This window comes from Amblyraja radiata, chromosome 7 (genome assembly GCF_010909765.2).
Source record: "Amblyraja radiata isolate CabotCenter1 chromosome 7, sAmbRad1.1.pri, whole genome shotgun sequence".
NCBI lineage: Eukaryota > Metazoa > Chordata > Chondrichthyes > Rajiformes > Rajidae > Amblyraja > Amblyraja radiata.
In genome coordinates this window covers 80,285,314-80,307,859 of record NC_045962.1, presented here as the reverse complement: position 1 = coordinate 80,307,859, position 22,546 = coordinate 80,285,314, and the positions used below count along the sequence as shown (strand labels likewise).

At 45.6% G+C, this 22,546-nt stretch overlaps 1 protein-coding gene across 1 annotated transcript in view; it reads right to left on the bottom strand.

The window, feature by feature from the left end:
* The window catches only part of LOC116975561 (contactin-associated protein-like 5), a 1,077,365-nt gene that overhangs the window by 30,294 nt on the left and 1,024,525 nt on the right, over positions 1–22,546 (bottom strand). Inside the window, exons 21-22 of the mRNA XM_033024848.1 lie at positions 14,933–15,020; positions 3,570–3,788 (exon numbers count right to left, since the gene is read on the bottom strand). Of these exons, the coding sequence (XP_032880739.1) occupies positions 3,570–3,788; positions 14,933–15,020 (307 nt within the window). The remainder of the gene's footprint in view (positions 1–3,569; positions 3,789–14,932; positions 15,021–22,546) is intronic.

Sequence of the window (22,546 nt, the reverse complement as noted above, 5' to 3'; positions counted from 1 at the left end):
AATTGGCGAGTTTAGAAGAGATTTAAAAAAATGACATGTTGAAGACCTCCTTCGACAATTTAGAAGGCCTCCTTCGACTTCCTTCGATATGTTGAAGACCAGCTTCGACTAGCTACGACTAGATATGACTAACTTTGGGAAAATTGGACACTAAATAGTGGAGAGTGAGGACGACCTCCTTCGATCTCCTTCGACCTCCCTTCGATCTCCTTCGACCTCCCTTCGACTATGATGAAGACTATCTACGACTATCTTCGACTACCCTCGATCACCTATGACTAACATGCCGACCTACTACGACCTACTGCGACTTATTACGACCTACTACGGCTAAACCTACGAGTAAAAAAAGTATCGATTTTTTCCATGGCGACCTTTTTTACTCGCGGGCATTTTTTAACGTATTGAAAAAAACGCCGCGACCTAGCTGAGGCCTCGAGTACGCGGAGACCACTCTCGAGCATGAAGGAGAGTTACGAAGACCTCGTACGACCTCGTGTCGACCATACTGCGAGTATGAGTCGAGGGCAAACTTGCCAGAACTCGCGGATTAGGTCGCACAAGTGGGACAGGGCATTAATACTTGCAGCCTTGCCATTTCTAAACACATCCTGCTGAAACACTCACGGAAAAGATTCAATAAAATGTAAATTCTGGACCTAAAAAGTGCACCATGTTTTATGAATGTCACAGATATTGAAATAACAAATATTCCTTCAGGGAAAAAAACAAAATAATGTTAAATTAGTCAGGCAGAATTGTTTTGCGTGTATTTTCTCAATTGAATTTTAAATGCTGAGTGCAATTGTGGAATGCAAAAGATATTTTGGTAAGTGCAATAACCATCCTACCACAACCAGAGAGCAGTGCTCAACTACTATCTACCTCATTGGTGACCCTCGGACTATGCTTGATTGGACTTTGTCGGCTTTATCTTGCACTAAATGTTAATTCCTTATGTATCTATACAGTAAATAGCTTGATTGTAAGCATGTATTGTCTTTCCACTAACTGCATAGCACGCAACAAAAGCCTTTCACTGTACCTTGGTTCACTGGACAATAAACAAAAGTGTAACTGTAACTAGTTTAATTTATTGTCACGCGTACCGAGGTACAGTGAAAACCTTTTGTTGCGTGCTAACTAGTCAGCGGAAAGACAATACATGATTACAATCGAGCCATCCACAGTGTTCAAATACATGATAAAGCGAATAACATGAGTAACGGTTAAAGCCAGTAAAGTCTGATTAAAGATAGTCTGAGGGTCTCCAATGAGGTAGATGGTAGCTTAGGACTGCTCTCTAGTTGTTGGTAGGATGGTTCAGTTGCCTGAACCTTCCTTTTTGCCTTCCGATCAAACATACTTAACCACCCATCTTTGTATCATCAGTAAATTTGTCTGCAATATTCTCAGCCCTTTCATCTACATCATGCATGTGGATTGTAAATGCCTGTACTCCCAGCAATGATCCATGCAGCACGTTACTGTAGTCAACCTTTTTCACTGGAGTGTATAAAGTTCATGGATGACCTTATAGAGGCATTAAAAAAACCAGGGGGAGGACACGTGAGGTGGACAGTCACTGGCTTTCTCCAAGGGAAGGGGAGTGTAAAACTAGAGGCCATAAACTTAAAGTGAGAGGGGAAAGATTGCCAAGGGAAGAAAGGTCAAGACCAGAAACATCACCAAGGATGCTGAGATAGGGATAGAATTTCCACACAGACCACCAGGGGCGCCGGGGAGATGGCCAGCTCTGCCGGCAGTCTGTTCGTTTTTTCATCTTTTTGTATTTTAGTGTTCGTTAAAAGTTTGATTTAATGTACTTCGGCTTGTTTTATGTGGGGGGGGGGGGAAGGGGGTGGGATCGGGGGAAACTTTCTTTTTTCAGGTTCCTTCCTTCCCGGAGATGTGATCAATTTTCAGAGCTGACAACCCCCCCGATGTGGGAGCTGAACGCCTCGATGTGGAGGGCCTGAACGCCACCGGCTACGGGAGTCAAGGTCATCCAGTCAATGGGGGCTCGAGGCCCCCGACCAAGGAAGAACACAAGGGATGGACTTGAACTTTATTTCGCCTTCCATCACAGCGAGGAATGTGTAGGAGTCACTGTGGTGGATGTTCATGTTAAAATGTGTTTTTGAGTGATCTGTTGCTTTTATTTGTATGACTGAGCTGGCTAGTGAAATTCCTCGTATGTTGCAAAACATACTTGGCGAATAACATCTGATTCTGATTCTGACACAGGGAGCAGTGGATGTTTGGAACAAACCGCCAGAGGAGGCTGTGGGGGTGGGTACAATTACAACGTTAAGACAGGTACATGGACAGGAAGGGTTGAGAGGGATATGGGTGGAGTGCAGGCTAAACTGGACTAGCTTAGATAGACATCTTGATCAGCATGGACCAGTTGGACTGAAGGGCCTGTTTCCACGTTATTTCATCCAAAAACTGCATATTTACCCTAATTTCCTATTTACCCCGTGTTACTTTGCCTGTACATCACCTCAAGTATCAATGTCCGGACATTGAACTGATGGCTGTGGGTCTCCGTTTATGCTGTGTGCCCTGGGGATTCTCACATGCCGCTGTGGTGGCTGTTTAAGTTTTTGAGTTTAATTTCTGTAATCTTGTTGCTCTTTTGTATGACTGTTTGGCAAGTCAAATTCCTTACATGCTTGGCTAATAAATTAATTACAAAAACCGACGATAGGCTCAGAAAGCTGGAGTAGCTCAACGGGTCAGGCAGCATCTCTGGAGAAAAGGAATTGGTGATGTTTCCTATTCATCGTTCCCTATTCCTTTTCTCCAGAGATGCTGACTGACCCGCTGAGTTACTCCAGTTTTTTTGTGTCTAGATACAATGTTCATGATCATAAGGTCATAAGGAGTAGGTGTAGAATGAGGCCATTCGGCCCATCAAGTCTACTCCGCCATTCAATCATGGCTGATCTATCTCTTCCTCCTAACCCCATTCTCCTGCCTTCTCCTCACAACCTCTGACACCTGAAATAATCAAGAATCTATCTATCTCTGCCTTAAAAATATCCACTGACTTGACCTCCACAGCCTTCTGTGGCAAAGAATTCCATAGATTCACATCTCCTCATCTCCTTTCTAAAATAACGTCCTTTAATTCTGAGGCTATGACTCTAATCCTCAATGCTCCCACTAGTGGAAACATCCTGTCCACATCCACTCTATCCAAGCCTTTCAATATCCTGTGTTTCAATGAGGTCCTCCCCTCGTTCTCTGAAACTCCAGCGAGTACAGGGCCAGTGCCGACAAACGCTCATCAATGGTCACCCTACTCATTCCTGGGATCATTCATGTAAACCTCCTCTGGACCCTCTCCAGAGCCAGCACATCCTTCCTCAGGTATGGTGCCCAAAATTGCCCACATTATTGCAAATGCAGCCTTACCGGCACCTTCCAGATCCTCAGCATTACATCCCTGTTTCTGTATACAAGCCCTCGTGACATAAATGCTAGTGATCCTCACCCACAAGATTCCGTACCCACAGTAAACTGTCTGATCAATTGGCCACAAACTTTATCTCTCTCTTTACCTGCAAATGAAAGTGCCGTGGTCACAGCTATTGGTTCCGTCATCGTTGAAGATCGGCAGTCAGATTCGACCAGGTCCCCTTTAATGGTCACTGGGGCAGAGGTGAAGTGCCGTAGTCCCACCTTTAGTGGTGCGATCCAATTGAACTGAACTGAAGAGAGGCAGCCAACAAAACCCTGTGTATTTGCGTTCAGTATCTCCTGGTCAAGACGGGCAGTATCTGAAAAAAACGGGAAGAACACAGGAGCTTTAACTGAGTAGAGACACCCCTAAAAAGCCAAAGTGAATCAACGGGACAGGCAGCATCTGTGGAGAGAAGGAATAGGTGAGGTTTCGGGTCGAGACCCTTCTTCAGACTGAGAGTTAGGCGAATTCTTGCTATTGAGGGAGTGCAGCGTAGGTTCACTAGGTTAATTCCCGGGATGGCGGGACTGTCATATGTTGATGGAATGGAGCGGCTGGGCTTGTATACTCTGGAATTTAGAAGGATGAGAGAGGATCTTATTGAAACATATAAGATTATGGACATGCTAGAGGCTGGAAACATGTTCCCGATGTTGGGGGAGTCCAGAAGCAGGGGCCACAGTTTAAGAATAAGGGGTAAACGGAGATGAGGAAAAACTTTTTCACACAGAGAGTTGTGAGTCTGTGGAATTCTCTGCCTCAGAGGGCGGTGGAGGCAGGTTCTCTGGATGCTTTCAAGAGAGAGCTAGACCGAGCTCTCAAAGATAGCGGAGTCAGGGGATATGGGGAGAAGGCAGGAACGGGGTACTGATTGTGGATGATCAGCCATAATCACATTGAATGGCGGTGTTAGCTCCAGGGGCCGAGGTGAAAACGAGTTGCAGACAATGACACTCAAAAAGACGACCTTGAAGCTGGTACAACCTGGGTCGGCGAGGGATGGAGAGAGAGGGGTATGGTGAAAGTTGAAGTTGGTGAAATCAATATCATACCGCTGGGTTGTAAGCTGCCCAAGCGAGATATGAACTGAGTGTGTTGGATAGAAGCTGGAGAACACGAAAAATCATAATTATAATACAAATGAAGCCATTGATCCCAGCTACTACTAGAGCATTCCCATCAGTTCTTTTCCATCTCAGACTACTCCTCCTGTAGTCAGGCAACTTATTACCCCAAAGGTCTATACACCCCCCCTTTGAATAATTTGTCATTTACCTACACTGGGCCAAATGGCTCGATGGTAATCATGTATTGTCTTTCTGCTGACTTGGATAGCACGCAACAAAAGCTTTTCACTGTACCTCGGTACACGTGACAATAACCTAAACTGAATTAACCCCCCAACACAACGTTATTGCTCCCTAATAGTGAGGGCACGGTGGCGCAGTGGCACAGGCCCAGAGACCCGGGTTCAATCCTGAATGCGGGCGCTGTCTGTACGAAGTTTGTACGTTCTCTCCGTGATCTGCGTGGGTTTTTCTCCGGGACCTCCGGTTTCCTCCCACACTCCAAAGTTGTACAGGTTTGTAGGTTAATTGCCGGGGCAAAATTGTAAATTGTCCCTCGTGTGTGTAGGACGGTGAGAGTGCGCGGGGGTCGCTCGTCCGCGCAGACTCGGTGGGCCGAAGGGCCTGTTTCCACGCCGTATCTCCAAACACTTTTGGGGTATAGCAGGAAGCCAGAGCACCAAATGGAAACCTGTTTAGTCACTGGGATGACAAACAAACTCCACACAGATAGCTCTCAAGGTTAGGATTGAAAGCAGACCCTTGAAGCACCGATGCTAATTGAGACACCGTTGTGCTCTCAACTGGGAGATTCCTTTGCATTTAATGCCATTTTAAGATTATTTGATGCATGTGCTTAGCTAAAATGTTACAGCAGGGTGGAGAAATGTTTCAATGATGATTGATGTTACCTCAGGTCGAGATGTTATATTCCACCCAGTAACAACATTGCAAGATGGAGACAAAAAAGACTGCAGATGCTTGGAATTTTGAACAAAAGACAAACCACTGGTGGAATTCAATGAGTCAGGCAGCTACTGGAGAGGAAAATGGACAGCAAATTTGGTTTGAAACTTCCATCAGACGTTTCTTGGCCCGAAACGTCACCCATTCCTTCTCTCCAGTGATGCTGCCTGTCCCGCTGAGTTACTCCAGCATTTTGTATCTATCTGCTACGTTGTCTGTCCGTTCCTTCCACAGATGTTACCTGATACCTCCGACAGTTTTATTTTGAATGTCACCTCTTCCTTTTCTCCCCAAAGAAGTTCAGCTAAGAAGGGCCTCGACCCTGAAACTTCACCTATTCCTTCGCTCCATAGATGCTGCCTCACCCGCTGAGTTTCTCCAGCATTTTTGTCTACCAGCTCAGATGCATTTCATTTTTGAAAGATTAGTTCTCCTCAAACCATGAATGAAGCAGTCTTTGAAAGGGTGTATGTTCCTGAAGCTGCCACTGCTGAGAGTGACCTATTGTTGTTATGGAAAATGTCACCCTTTTTAATTAAAGTTTATTGGATTTAATCTGGTTGAGCCGGTTCTCTGGATATTTTCAAGAGAGAGCTATATAGGGCTCTTAAAGTTAGCGGAGATAGGGGATATGGGGAGAAAGCAGGAACGGAGTACTAATTGTGGATGATCAGCCATGATCACATTGAATGGCGGTGCTGGCTCAAAGGGCCGAATGGCCTGCTCCTGAACCTATTGTCTATTGTCTATAGTGCAGAGACTGTCAGGACAAATGGTTTGCACAATTTTCTTTCACACAATCTGAACACCGGGGTATATGGAGTTTATGCCACACATACGGGCAGCCTGGTGGCGCAGCAGCAGAGTTTCTGCCTTACAGCACTTACAGAGCCAGAGACCCGGGTTCAATCCTGGCTACGGGTGCTGTCTGTACGGAGTTTGTACGTTCTTCCAGTGACCAGCGAGGATTTTCTCCGAGGACTTTGTTTTCCTCCCACACTCCAAAGACTTTCAGGTTTGTGGTCTAATTGGGTTGATATAAATATAAAAAATTGTCCCTATTGCAGGATAGTTTTAATGTGTGGGGATAGCTGGTCGGTGCAGACTTGGTGGGCCTAAAAGGGCCTGTCTCTGTGCTGGATCTATAAATTATAAAAAGATAATTAAGCTTAGTTGAGAAGCAAAATGACTCAACGGTCAGGCAGCATCTCTGGAGAAAATGGATAGGTGACTTTATGGGTCGGGACCTTTCTTCAGATGCCGACAGGTTCTCCAAACCTGTACATCTTCCTCCCCATAACCCTGTCCCACTTACGCGATTTTTTCGGCGACTTGCCGGCACCCGACATAGTCGTAGCAGGTTGCCGAAAATTTTCAACATGTTGAAAATCCAGCGGCGAGCAGAAATAGGTACGACTCTTTGGGCGACTACTCACGACCAAACAGGCTTCACCCCGCGACATGTCGCCTGTATGGTCGTGAGTAGTGTAATCACGTAAGTGGGACAGGCCCTTTACTATTCAAGAATTTCTGCTTTAAAAATACCCATTGACTAGCCCTCTACCATCGCTTGTGGCAATGAATTCCACAGATTCATTACCCTCTGACTAAAGAAATTCTTTCTCATCTCCGTTCTGAAGGTAGGTCCTTTTATTCTGAGGCTGTGCCCTCTGGTCCAGGACTCTCCCACTAGTGGAAACATCCTCTCCACATCTCAGTAACAACAGTAACATTCTTTCCCATCTTATGCAGAGAATAAACAATAAAGTTAAGGGTCTGTCCCACTTGGACGAACTAATTGGCGAGTTTAGAAGAGTTTGAAAAAATGTCATGTTGAAGACCTCCTTCGACTATGTTGAAGACCGGCTTCGACTAGCTATGACTAACTTCGGGAAAATTGGACACCGAATAGTGGAGAGTGAAGACGACCTCCTTCCACCTCCCTTTGACCTCCCTTCGACTATGTTGAAGACTATCTACGATTACCTTCGACTACCCTCGATTACCTACGGCTAACATGCCGACCTACTACGACTAAACCTACGAGTAAAAAAATATCGATTTTCTTCCATGGAGACCTTTTTTACTCGCGGGCATTTTTTAACAGATTGAAAAAAACGCCGCGACCTAGCTGAGGCCTCGAGTACGCGGGGACCACTCTCGAGCATGAAGGAGAGTTACGAAGACCTCCTACGACCTCACGTCGACCATGCTGCAAGTATGAGTCAAGGGCAAACTCGCCAGAACTCGCAGATTAGGTTGCCCAAGTGGGACAGACCCCTTTAGTTCCTCTGCTCAACCTCTTCTCTCAACAGCAATTGCTGCAGTGTGACATTTATTTTACAATATCGAAATTGTATATCAATATGAACAAGCTCATTAATGATTAATCAGTTGCAGAAACGATATTGAAAAGCAATAAACACAACGACCCACTGATAATCTGTTGGGGATTTACATTTTGGAAGGATTCTTTACAATTAGAATTAATCTGTGAAAGAAACTGAACAGAAGGTTTGGATCTGAGCTAGGATCTGCCATAGCTTGCTGGGCATTTGTGTCGTTGTTAACCATTGCAATCCCATTCAGGGCAGGTCATCAGGTCATAAGTGATAGGAGTAGAATTAGGCCATTTAGCCCATCAAGTCCATTCTGTCATTCAATCACAGCTGATCTATCACTCCCTCCCAACCCCTTTCTCCTGCCTTCTCCCCATAACCCCTGACACCCGCACTAATCAAGGACGTATCGATCTCTACCTTAAAAACATCTGTCGACTTTGCCTCCACAGCCTTCTATGGCAATTAATTCCATGGATTCACCACCCTCTGACTAAAGAAATTCCACCTCATCTCTTTTCTAAAGGTACGTCCTTCTTATTCTGAGGTTATGGCCTCTGATCCTAGACTCTTCCACTAGTAGATCGATCCTCTCCACATCCACTCTATCCTTGGTCTCTGACACTGCTGCACCACTGTGCTGCCCCAAATAAACTAATAACTTTCGAATATGAAGTTGTCATAACTTGTTTTTCTCAACCGTCCTTGATTAGGAGCAGTTGTTCAGCAGAATTAAACTCGAATTGTTTTAATTATGCAAATCCATGTTCCCTTCTCAGACATTTTAGGACGTAGAGGTGACATTTCGGGTCGGGACCCTTTATCATACTGACTGTAGTGGGGCGGAACTGGAAGCAAGAAAAAGACTAGGCCAAATTGTTAATGTGGGCTAAAATAGAGACATCTAAAATGGAGTATCAGGGCATCTGCAAACCCTGTTTGGTCAATATCTGTGCAAAGCTGAGAGTTGGAAATTGATGCCTGGAAGTCTAGGTCCTAGATCGAACTATCAGTTAAGGTGAGGTCCAGATGGTAGGGCCACCCATGGCGGTAAGGTTAAGGGTGAGGTCTCTGGCAAAGAGCAATCCAAACAAGACCTCCACGGTGGAACAGGCGGAAGACAAGGGGGGAGGCAATCTTGGATCTGGTCCTGTGTAATGAAGCAGGATTAATTAAAAATGTCATAGTTAGGGACTCGTTGGGAACAAGTGACCACAATATGGTCGAATTCCATATTCAAATAGAAGGGGAGCAGGTTGAAACTCAGGCTAGGGTGCTTAGTCTAAATAAAGGGGATTATGAAGGTATGAGGACTGAGCTGATCAAAGTTGACTGGGATAGCAGACTCAAGAATAAGACGGTACATGAGCAGTGGTGTACGTTTAAGGATCTACTGTATAACCTTCAAGAAAAATTTATTCCTATGAAGAAAAAAAGGGGTAAGGGTAAGAACAGTCAGCCATGGCTCAGTAAAACTATAAAGGATAGTATTCGGCTGAAGGCAAGGGCATATAAGGTAGCCAGAGATAGTGGGAGGGTAGAGGATTGGGAAGCATTTAAAGGTCAGCAAAAAATAACTAAGAGATTAATTAAGACGGGGAAAATAGACTATGAAAGGAATTTAGCGAACAACATAAAAACTAATAGTAAGAGTTTTTATAGCTATATAAAAAGGAAAAGGGTGGCTAAGGTGAACGTTGGTCCATTGGAGGGTGAGACTGGAGAGTTGTTGGTGGGGAACATGGAAATGGCAAAGGCATTAAACGAGTATTTTGTATCAGTCTTCACCATAGAAGACACAAAAAATATTCCAACGCTGGATAAACAGGAGGCGGTAGGAATGGAGGAGCTAAATACTATTAAGATCACCAAGGAGGTGGTATTAGGGAAATTAATGAGACTGAAGGAGGATAAATCCCCTGGGCCTGATGGATTACATCCAAGGGTCTTGAGGGAGATAGCAGTGGGGATTGTGGATGCATTGGTGATAATTTTCCAAAACTCCCTGGAGGCAGGAACGGTCCCAGTGGATTGGAAAATGGCCAATGTAACACCTATATCTAAAAAAGGAAGTAAACAGAAGGCGGGTAACTATAGACCGGTTAGTCTAACATCGGTGGTGGGTAAAATGTTAGAGACAATTATTAAAGAAACACTAACGGGGCACTTGGATAAACATGACTTCATCAGACAGAACCAGCATGGTTTTGTGAAGGGGAGATCGTGTTTAACGAATCTGCTCGAATTCTTTGAGGAAGTAACAACCCGGGTGGATAAAGGGGAACCGGTGGATGTGGTATACTTGGACTTCCAAAAGGCTTTTGACAAGGTGCCACATAAGAGACTATTGCTAAAAATAAAAAATTATGGGATTGGGGGTAATATATTAGCATGGGTAGAGGATTGGCTAACAAATAGGAAGCAGAGAGTGGGGATAAATGGTTCATACTCGGGATAGGCAACCGGTAACTAGCGGGGTTCCGCAAGGGTCGGTGCTGGGACCCCAGTTGTTCACAATTTATATAAATGATTTGGAGGAGGGAACCAAGTGTAATATATCAAAATTTGCGGACGATACAAAAATGGGAGGGAAAGTAGGGGATGAGGAGGATAGGAAGAGTCTGCAAAAGGATATAGATAAGCTAGGTGAGTGGGCAACAACTTGGCAGATGAAATTTAATACTAATAAATGTGAAGTCATTCACTTTGGGGAAAAAAATGATAGGGCAAGTTATTTTCTAAATGAGGAGGAGCTGCGTTGTAATGCAACGCAAAGGGATCTAGGGGTATTAGTACATGAATCACTAAAAGTCAGTATGCAGGTGCAGCAAGCAATCAGGAAGGCCAATGGAGTTTTGGCCTTTATTGCTAGGGGGATTGAGTATAAAAACACGGAGGTCTTGCTGCAGCTGTACACGGTATTAGTGAGACCACATTTGGAATACTGTGTACAGTTCTGGGGTCCATACTTAAGAAAGGATGTACTAGCCCTGGAGGCAGTGCAGCGAAGGTTTACAAGATTAATTCCTGCAATGAGGGGATTGACATATGAGGAAAGGTTAAGTAAGCTGGGACTCTACTCTTTGGAGTTTAGAAGAATGAGAGGCGATCTCATTGAAACATATAAGATCGTGAGGGGCCTTGATCGGGTGGATGCACCGAGGATGTTCCCAATGATCGGGGAGGCTAGAACTAGGGGACATAGTTGCAGAGTGAGGGGGGGCTCTTTTAAAACTGAGATGAGGAAGAACTTCTTCACCCAGAGGGTGGTTAGTTTGTGGAATTCACTGCCCCAGGGAGCAGTGGAAGCAGAAACGTTAAATATATTTAAGTCTAAAATAGATGGTTTTTTAGCTGCCAAGGGGATAAGGGGCTACGGGGAGAGGGCAGGGATATGGACCTAGGTATGGTTAGTATAGTAAGACCTGAGTGATCTCCTGGACAAGTGTCGATCGCCTGGATTGGGGTCGGAGAGGAATTTCCCGGATTTTTTTCCCGAATTGGACCTGGGTTTTTATCCGTTTTTTTGCCTCCCCCAGGAGATCACGCGGTTCTTGGGGTGGAGAGGGGTGATAGCGGTATAAAGGGGAGGGTATTGTCTTGTGTTCTGTGTCTTGTGTCTACTGTTTGTGGGTAAGTGTGTCTGTTTAGTGTTCAGCCATGAGCGAATGGCGGTGCGGGCTCGACGGACCTGGTGGTCTACTCTCGCACCTACTTTCTATGATTCTATGTTGAGACGATGGCTGACCTTAGTGGAGCTTCACAACGGCTGGGAAGGCGGATGAAGGCTGCAGCAGAAAAGGGTCTTCGGTCGTCTTGGACTCCATGCCACTGGATCCTGACCCAGATCTGTCAAGGACCATGTGGTGGCTGTCTGTGCACCAGTTTCCCCACGTTAAACAAAGTCACGCACAGGCGTCCTCCATATAGGGAATAGCACCCTGGAGACACCCATGGTCAGCCATGACCACAGGGGGGCCTAAGAAGAAGACATGATCCATATCCCTCTATTCCCTGCAGTTTCATGTGACTGAGTGTCAGCCTCTTAAACATTTCCATCATCATTAAAAATATGAAATAAATCTATTAGGTCCATTTGTGGTGAAAAACAGACTTTAAGATAGGGAAGTGCAATATTATCATGTTAAATGCTTGTTGCTTGTGATGTATGCTGAGGTATTTGAGTAGTGCCATTCTTTAGTCTCTATTCTTTACAGATACAGCGTTTAAACATGCCCCCCCCCCCCCCCCCCCATACACTAACACTATCCAACACACTAGGGACAATTTACGATTTTACCAATGTTACCAAAGCCAATTAACTTACAAGCCTGTACATCTTTGGAGTGTGGGAGGAAAGTGGAGCAACCGGAGAAAACCCACACAGGTCACGGGGCGATCGTACAAACTCACACTAACACATCCCACACACTAACACATCCCACACACAAACACTATCCTACACACACTCGGGACAATTTACAATTATTATCAAAACCAATTAACCGACAAGCCTGTACGTCTTTGGAGTGTGGGAGGAAAGCGGAGCAGCCGGAGAATCAGACGCCTTTCAATCAGATGCAGAGTAAGATCACAGGGAGAACGTACAAACTCCATACAGACCGCACGCACAATCAGGATTGAACCCAGGTCTCTAGCGCTGTAAATCCCTGTCCCACTAAGGAAACCTGAACGGAAATCTCTGGAGACTTTGCGCCCCACCCAAGGTTTCCGTGCGGTTCCCGGAGGTTGCAGGTGGTTGCCGGAGGTTGCAGGTAGTGGAAGCAGGTAGGGAGACTGCCAAAAACCTCCGGGAACCGCACGGAAACCTTGGGTGGGGTGCAAAGTCTCCGGAGGTTTCCGTTCAGGTTTCCTAAGTGGGACAGGGGCTTAAGGCAGCAACTCTACCGCTGCGCCACCGTGCCGCCCCTTAATTCTGTTCCGCTTGCTGACATCTTTGAGAGACAGTCTGCTGGGTTTGATCAATGCTCTCGTCTTTGAGTTCAGAAAACTATTTCTCCATCGATTCCAGTCCATCTGTTCGACGGGGATTTCAGATTCCACAGCAAGCTGTTCTTGAGCAGTACGGCCAACAGAGTGACTGAACCTGAACCATGGGAAACATTTCCACGTATAACAACAATTGCAGTCAGAAGCAACTCCTTTCAAGTGAAAAATCTTCAGGAGATCCTGAATGATGGTAAGTTGAAATAGAAAGACTTTCTTGGATGAAGCACTTCATTCAACACTGAAGGTATGAAAATCTGGGACTGGTACTGATAACATTCTGGTGAGCGGTTCACATTTTGATGGCCTGCGTCACAATAGATTGAAACAACCAATTCTGGGATATAATATAACACATTTTAGCCTTTTAAATAAAGGCATTGCATCCGAGATAACATTTACAAATATATAAGTTCATAAATTAATAAGTTTACGGAGCAGAATTAGGCCATTCGGCCCATCAAGTCCACTCCTCCGTTCAATCAGGGCTGGTCTATCTTTCCCTCTCAACCGCATTCTTCTGCCTTCTCCCCGTAACCCTTGACACCCGTACTAGTCAAGAAGCTATGTGAAATAATGGAATTCCCTGCCACAGAGGGCAGTGGAGGCCAAATCACTGGATGGATTTAAGAGAGAGTTAGATAGAGCTCTAGGGGCTAGTGGAGTCAAGGGATATGGGGAGAAGGCAGGCACGGGTTATTGATAGGGGACAATCAGCCATGATTACAATGAATGGTGGTGCTGGCTCGAAGGGCCGAATGGCCTCCTCCTGCACCTATTTTCTATGTTTCTATCTATCCCTACCTAAATATATCCAATGACAGCCTCCACAGCCCTCTGTGGCAATGAATTCCACAGACTCACCACTCCTGACTAAAGAAATTTCTACTTATCTCCGTAAAGAAACACCCTTTAATTCTGAGACTATGACCTCTGGTCCTAGACTCTCCTAGTTATGGAAACATCCTCTGCACATCCACTCTATCTAGGCCTTTCACTATTTGGTAAGTTTCAATGAAGTCTCGCCTCATGGCTGATCCATCATGGCTTATCTATCTTTTCCTCTCAACCCCATTCTCTTGCCTTCTCCCCATAACCCCTAACACGATATAATATGATATGATAGAACTTTATTTATCCTGTACTAATCAAATTTTATTTTAAGTTCTTATACAATTTAAGCATAATATTTAGGGATCGGGATTTTTGTTTTGTTTGGCTCTAAATGTTCTTGCTATATGAACTGATTCACTAAGGGTTAGGAATTCTGATGAGGCAACTTTCACCTAAAAAATGAACTCTGCAAATGTTCTTGATCATAATACTACGTGATAGAGGAATTCTGAAGAAGGGTCCTGACCCAAAATGTCACCTGTCTGTCCCTCCACAGATAATGCCCGACCCGCTGAGTGTACTTTAGTTTAGTTTAGAGATACAGCACGGAAACAGGCCCTTCGGCCCACTTAGTTCGCACCGACCAGTGCACACGAACACTATCCTGCACACACTAGTGACAATTTACATTTATACCAAGCCAAGCAACCTACAAATCTTTGGTGTGTGGGACTAAACCAGAGGACTCGGAGAAAACCCACGCGGTCACAGAGAGAACGTACAAAATCTGTACAGACAGCGCCCGCAGTCAGGATCGAACCCGGGTCTCTGGCGCTGCAAGGCAGCAACTCTACCGCTGCGCCACCGTGCCGCCCATAGTTGGGTATTATAGAAACATAGAAAATAGGTGCAGGAGTAGGCTATTCGGCCCTTCGAGCCTGCACCGCCATTCAATGTGATCATGGCTGATCATCCAACTCAGTATCCCGTACCTGCCTTCTCTCCATTCCCCCTGATCCCTTTTGCCACAAGGGCCACATCTAACTCCCTCTTAAATATAGCCAATGAACTGGCCTCAACTACCTTCTGTGGCAGAGAGTTCCAGAGATTCACCACTCTCAGCTGTGCCCTGACCCTCACAATTTAAGGGCAGATTCAATTATGATTATTCCGAAACGAGACTGCTTTCCCACATGGTGTATAAATCATGCTTATTAAGCTGCAAGAATCGTCAATTTGTTGCTTACCCACAATCTTGCCCAGGACAAGAGACTTCAGCCCATTGAATGCAGTATCTGAAGACAGTTTGTAGCTCATGTAATGTAACTGGTCAATCTAGAAAACAGTAAACAGAGGCAAAAATATAATTAATACGAGAGCGAAAAGTGCAGGTGCAGGAAGTCTGATCTATAACACAAAATGCTGGACATGCTCATCGGGCCAGAGATAGAGACAGACAATGGTTTAAGTCAACGATCACTCATCAGAATTGCATCAACATCTCCATTTCCTTAGAAGGCTTAGGACGTTTGGCACGTCCCCCACAACTCTCGCCAACTTCTACAGGTGCACCATAGAAAGTATTTTATCGGGATGCCTTTTATTGGGAACAGCTCTGTCCAAGACCGTGAGAAATTACAGCGAATTGTGGACGCCGCCCAGACCATCACGTAAACAGATCTCCCTTCCATTGATTCAAAGTATCCTTTATCCTTTTTTGTCATTCAGACCTTTCGGTCTGATGGAAATTCCGTTGCCTTGCAGTCATACATATAATAAAATAACAAAACACACAATAAACACATATTTAACATCCACCACAGTGAGTTCACCAGGCACCTCCTCACTGTGATGGAAGGCAAAAGTCTTAAGCCTTTGTCTCTTCCCTCCTTGTTCTCCCTCTGCGCTGAGGCGATCCAGGCCTCCGATGTTGTGACCCCCACCGGGTGATGGTAACTAAGTCCCGCGGCTCAACCGTGCTCCGCAAACGGGCCGGTTCAAGCTCCGCGGCCCAGGGTGGTCAAAGCTGCAGAAGCTGCCGCCCTCCAGTCCAGTGGACGAAGCAGTTGCCGCGGGAGCTCCGGAAAAACAGGTCACCAACCTGTGACCTGCGAGCTCACGACGATGTCGTCCACTGGGCCGGCAGCCGAACCTCCGAAGTCGGGTCGCAACCGCCGGAACGCCGCCGCAGCTCCGAGCAGGGCTGCCGCCGCCGGGACACCGCCACAGCCCCGAAGTCGGCCAGCCTCACGTTGGTAAGTCCTGGCTGGCTCTGCCTCCGGAGCCCCAAGTTCGGTCCCAGTTGGAGGCCGCCAGCTCCGCCATTAGGCCTCAGCGTAGATGGAGACGGAGACGGGGGATACGACAGGAAAAGTCGCACCCCCAGAAGGAAGAGACTAAAACAAGTTTCTCCCACACCCCCCACACACATACACATACACAACCTAATAACTCAACTAGCTCAAACAGGACAAGAAAACAACAAAAAAAGAAAGAACAGACGGACTGCAGGCGAGCCACAGCGGCTAAGGCAGTGCCGCCACTTCCGGAAGGCCAGCAGCATAATCAAGGACGGGTCGCACCCTGGCCACTCCCTCTTCTCCCCTCTCCCATCAGACAGAAGGTGTATAAGTGCGATAACGCACGTCTCCAGATTCAGGGACAGTTTTTTCCCAGCTGTTATCAGTAGAAGTTGCGATCACTGTCATACATAGCATTGTAAAGGAGTGAAGAAAAACATGAAATGTAATTCTTATCTCTCCTTGCTTCTCCAAAGAGAAGCTGTTAATGGTGTTATCAGGCAACTGAATCATCTACCACAACCATGGAGCAGTGCTGAACCACTATCTACCTCTATGGTGACCCTCGGACTATCTTTGATCGGACTTTGCTGGCTTTACCTTGCACTAAACGTTATTCACTGATCTCATATCTATACACTGTAAATGGCTCGATTGTAATAATGTGTTGTCTTTCCGCCGACTGTATAGCACGCAACACTACCTCCGAACACGTGACAATAAACTAATTTGAAAATGGGCCAGAGATAAAAATAGTTAATGTTTCAAGTCAATGATCTTTCATCAGAGCTGAAAGAAGTTAAATCATAAAGTTTAGTTTAGTTTAGAGATACTAAGGAAATGTTGCCATAGTAACTGCCTCAGCTACCTCCTCTGGCAGCTCCATACAAAGTTACCCTTCAGGTTTCTATTAAATCTTTTTCCCCCCTCACCTTAAACCTATGTCCTCTGGTTCCCCCGACTCTGGGCAACAGACTCTGTGCGTCTACCTGATCTATTCCTCTCACGATTGCGTACAACTCTGTAAGATCACCCCTCATCCACCTGCACTGTAAGGAATAGAATCCCAGCCTGCTCATCCTCTCCCCACAGCTCAGGCCCTGGAGTCCGGGCAACATCCTCGTAAATCTTTTCTGCACCCTTTTCAGCTTGACAGCATCTTTCATGGATAGACACGAAATGCTGGAGTAACTCAGCGGGAAAGGCAGCATCTCTGGAGAAGACATTTCGAGTCGAGACCCTTCTTCAGGCTGTTTTCCTGCAACATCTTTCCTGTAACATGGTGCCTAAAACGGAACAAAACTTAGCTCTTTATAGAATGCTCGTTAGAAACTGTTTACTTTCAGATTTGCTGTCTGTGAGAATTGTCCATTATAATTATAAGCTTGGCATACGTGTTATTTGGTGCCGACAGCCTAGCATGAGGGGATCGAGGAAATCCTCGACAAAGGTTCACCTGTTCATCCTGGACAATCTGGTTTGTGCTAAATCTGAAGACAGACAACAAAATGCTTGAGCAACTCAGGCAGCATCTCTGGAGAAACTGGATAGGTGACATTTTGGGTCGGGACCCTTCTTCAGACATCCTTCTTAATTTTACTTCAGTTTAGAGATACAACACAGAATCAGGCCCTTCGGCCCACCGAGTCCATGCCGACCAGCGATCCCTGCACTATCCCGCAGAGTTGAGGGACAACTTAAATTACACCAAGCCAATTAACATCCAAACATGTCCAACTTTGGAGTGTGGGAGGAAACAGGAGCACCTGGAGGAAAACCCACGTGGTCCCAGGGAGAACATACAAACTCCGTACAGACAGCACCTATGGTCAGGATCGAACCTAGGTTTCTGGAGCTGTAAAGCCCCTGTCCCACTTACACGACCTAATTGGCGGCCTCTGTCGAGTTTGCCCTTGACTCATACTCGCAGCATGGTTGCCACGAGGTCGTAGGAGGTCTTCGTAACTCTTCCTCATGCCCGTGAGTGGTCTCCGCGTACCCGTGGCCTCAAGTAGGTCGCGGCGTTTTTTCCAGCCTGATACAAAATGTCCACGAGTAAAAAAAAGGTCGGCATGGAAAAAATTGATACTTTTTATTCGTAGGTAGGTCGTAAGTAGGTCGTAGGAGGTCGTGATGGTAGTCGTAGGTAGTCGTAGGTCGGTAACTGGCCCGAGAAAAAGAATGCAAACATGACATCATTTTATCGTGTGATCATTTTCCACTTGTAGCTAGTCGTAGTTGGTCTTAGGTGTGGAAGATTGAGATCGAGGGTGGTCATAGCCAGAGGTCGTAGACATAATCGTAGGAGGTCGTAGGAGGTCTTTTACTTCGGCGAGTCAACACGACCTTGACATTTTTCTCAACTCGTCTAGGGTCTTCTAAACTCGTGGATTAGGTCGTCCAAGTAGGACAGGCCCTTAAGGCAGCAACTCTACCGCTGTGCACCATGCCGCATTCAGTTTCCTCAACTTAATCATACAAAATGATGAAAACAATTTTTTTAAAGGCAGTGATAAATGTTCTTATATTTGCGAAATACAGTGATATATTTTTACAGGCAAATAGTGAAAGGGAAGACATATGAGAATCTTTAGCAATCATTGAATGCATCCTTTAAGTTGTGGTGAATTCATCTTTTCTTGATCAACTTTTCTCATTAGATGAACATAGAGGGAAACGCTTAAATTAATTCAAAATCATTAAATATTGATTTTATTTTGCATGGAAGGTAAGTTTGGGGATTTTGCGTTAATAATTCATAAAAAGAGCTGTTTCATGCTGAGTGCAGGCAGTGATACTGATGCCTCAGACTGCTTCACTGTGTCGGGTGTGAATCTAGAGTGCGAATAATCAAATTGTTCTGTATCCGTTCACGACTTAGAAAAGGCAGAGCCAGGCTGAAGAATTATTGAAGATAGACACAAAAAGCTGGAGTAACTCAGCGGGTCAGGCAGCATCTCTGGAGAAAAGGACCAGGTGACGTTTCAGGAAGAAACCATTCTTCAGTTTGTGGAATCTCTGGAATTCTCTGCCACAGAAGGTAGTTGAGGTCAGTTCATTGGCTATATTTAAGAGGGAGTTAGATGTGGACCTTGTGGCTAAAGGGATCAGGGGGTATGGAGAGAAGGCAGGGATGGGATACTGAGTTGGATGATCAGCCATGATCATATTGAATGGCGGTGCAGGCTCGAAGGGCTGAATGGCCTACTCCTGCACCTATTTTCTAGGTTTCTATGTTTCAGTTCCCATTTGTACATAACACTATTCATCATAGGTGACGTTTCGGGTCGAGACCCATCTTCAGTTCACAGTTGTACATAAACACTATTCATCATAGGTGACGTTTCGGGTCGAGACCCTTCTTCAGTTCATAGTTGTACATGAACACTCTTTATCATATAGACGGTGATACAGAGAGATATAGAACAAATTAATGTAGTGGCGAGCCGGAAAATAAGATGGAAGTGAAGCAGAATGTCCTCAATAGTCGAACCAAATTCCAAATGTCATGTTCACGGAGCAGCTGTAAAAATTTGAGCCCCTGCCATCAGCTCGACAAAATGAGGATGAATTTGGACGGCTCCTGCAGTCATCTCATGTCGTTACACTGGGTTCAGATGGACCTGTTCATGATAGCAGTCCTCCAAGACCTGGAACAACACTCTGATTACAAAGGTGGCCTGTTGCCTGGTAGTCTGCAGGAAGCCTGGTGCTTGCGGGAGATAAGGGCAATTCAATAATTCATCATGTGTAGGAAGGAACTGCAGATGCTGGCTTAAACCGAAGTTGCATTCAAGAGAGAGTTAGATACATATAGCTCTTCAGTCTAACTGAATCAAGGGACAAGAGACAATAGGTTTAGGAGCAGGCCATTCGACAGGAATTTGTCTTGTATTTTGACCTTTTGTCCCTTAGTTGAGAGTGAGAAAGTTGGAAACCCTAAGTACGGGTGTCCGGGGTTATTAGGAGAAGGCAGGAGAATGGGGTTGAGAGGGAAATATAGATCAGCCATGATAGAATGATGGAGTAGACTAAATGGGCCAAATGGCCTAATTCTGCTCTTATAACTTAGGGACGTTATTACCACACATGCCATGGCGGCTTCATGCTGGTCGCCGCTAATTTTTCAACATGTTGAAAAATTTGTGGCGGCCATAATGAGGCCGCGATTAGTTCCCAGAATGCGGGATCGCCCTCACAACCATGAAGGCGACTCCCCGGCAACCACCCGCGAACATGTGGCGACCACATCGTCTCCTGCAGTCGCCTAAAAAGTCGCCTAAGTGGGACAGGTCCATAAGACTCTGTGGCTAAGTGTTATTGTGAAGTCAACTTTCACTAATTTAGCTCGGAAGCTAGTGATCGCTTCAGAACTACAGAAACGAGTGCTTGTCTTTGTTGGCTTCGAGAGAGGCTCTCGCTGCTGTCGATGGCAAATTGCAGCCAGCTTTGTTTCTGTCAATGCAGGAACGAGCCCCACTTGTGCCAGGGTAGAACAGTTAAACAGCGCGGGGGCATGTGGTGAGAGCAAAGTGCATCCGTATTGAGCGATACTGTGTAATAAAGGTGCAGGTGCAAGTTGAACAGTGTAAATGCTATGCAAAACACTCCACAATTAATCTGCAAACTGCCAGGAGGTTCAGAACACATCGGGTTACAGATGCAGCCCTGCATGTGGTTATTGGCCAATAAATTATGTGCCTGTAAACAAACTTGTGGTGACATTACGCATTCAAGCTGCACGGCAAATACAACAGAATACTTTCCCTCTCTCTCTCCATCCCTCCCTCTTCCCAGTTCTCCGATCAGTCTGACTGTCCCCCTGATTATATTTTATCTCTGTTTGCTTCGTTGTCACTTTCTCCTCGCTAACAATGAACTATTCTACATTTTCCTTCATCCCCATCTCTTTTGATGTCTCATTTTCACACCTCACCTTTCTTCTCTCTCTCTGTCACCCTCTCCCCTGACTCTCAGTCTAAAGAAGGGTCTCGACCAAAAACGTCACCCATTCCTTCTAGCCAGAGATGATGCCTGTCCCGCTGAGTTACTCCAGCATTTCCTGTCCATCTTCGGTGTAAACCAGCATCTGCAGTTCCTTCCTATACAGCAGTCATTCAACATGCAAAGAGAGTTTAGTTTAGTTTGGTTTAGTTTAATGTGTAAGAAGGAACTGCAGATGCTGGTTTACACCAAAGGTAGATACAAAATGTAGGAGTAACTCTGCGGGACAGGCAGCATCACTGGAGTGAAGGAATGGGTGACGTTTTGGGTCGAGACCTTTCTTCAGTTTAGTTTAGATTAGTTTGGACATACGGGTAACAGGCCTTTCGCCCCATTGGGTCTGCACCGACTAGCGTTGCCCGCATATTAACACTATCCTACACACTCGGACCAAGTTGCAATTCTACTAAAGCCAATTAACCTACAAACCTTTACGTCTTTTGAGTGTGGGAGGAAGCCAGAGCTCATGGAGAAAAACTCAACTGTTTGCCATCTTTGCCATGGTCACAGAGACATGCAGTGTGGAAACAGGCCCTTTGGCCCAACTGACCCACACCAAACAATGATCCCCCCTCTATGCATCCCTCCCCCCCCCACCCCCCAAGTCGTGGTACCAGTTTCAAAGTCGTCTTGTTGAGTCTCATTGTCTGTAACTCATTTTCACCGAGCCCTCAGCTAACAATGGCCTGTTTCCTTTATCATCATGTTTAAGAAGGAACTGCAGGTGCTGGAAAAGGTAGACAAAATGCTGGAGAAACTTAGCGGGTGAGGCAGCATCTATGGAGCGAAGGAAATAGACAACATTTCGGGTCGAAACCCTTCTTCAGTCTGAAGTTGCCTATTTCCTTCGTTCCATAGATGCTGCCTCACCCGCTAAGTTTCTCCAGCATTTTTGTCCACCTTCCATTATCATCATTACTTTTTTGCATATCTTTCATTCATTTGTTCCATACCTCTCTATATCACCATCTATATCTCTCGTTTCCCTTTCCCCTGACTCTCAGTCTGAGGAAGTGTCTCGACCCAAAACGTTACCTATTATTTTTCTCTAACGATGGTGTCGGACCCGCTGAGTTCCACCAGCTTTTTGTGTCTATCTGTATACCTCTGATGCTTTTTGGCATGTGTATTGAAGCAATGCTAATGGCTTGCAATTGTATTTCTAATAACCTGCCAGCACTGTCTAAATTCGCAAAGGAACAATAGCCACTGTGAAGTGAACAAAGCATTGGCCATTAGTAACCTATTCAAGGAGGAAGTGAAGGTGGATGAGAAATGCCACACTCACAGACATAAAAGGTGAGAAGTTTAGACAAGAAATATCCTCGTTCAAGGTTTGCATGTAGTTTAGTTTAGGTTAGAGATACAGCGCGGAAACAGGCTCTTCAACCCACCGAGTCTGTGCCGACCCCGCACACTAGCACTAACCCACACACCAGGGACAATTTACGATCTTTACCAAAGCCAACTAACCTATAAACATTTGTGCCTTTGGAGTGTGGGAGGAAACCAGAGCAGCCGGAGAAAACCCACCCGGTTCTACGGGGTGAACGTACA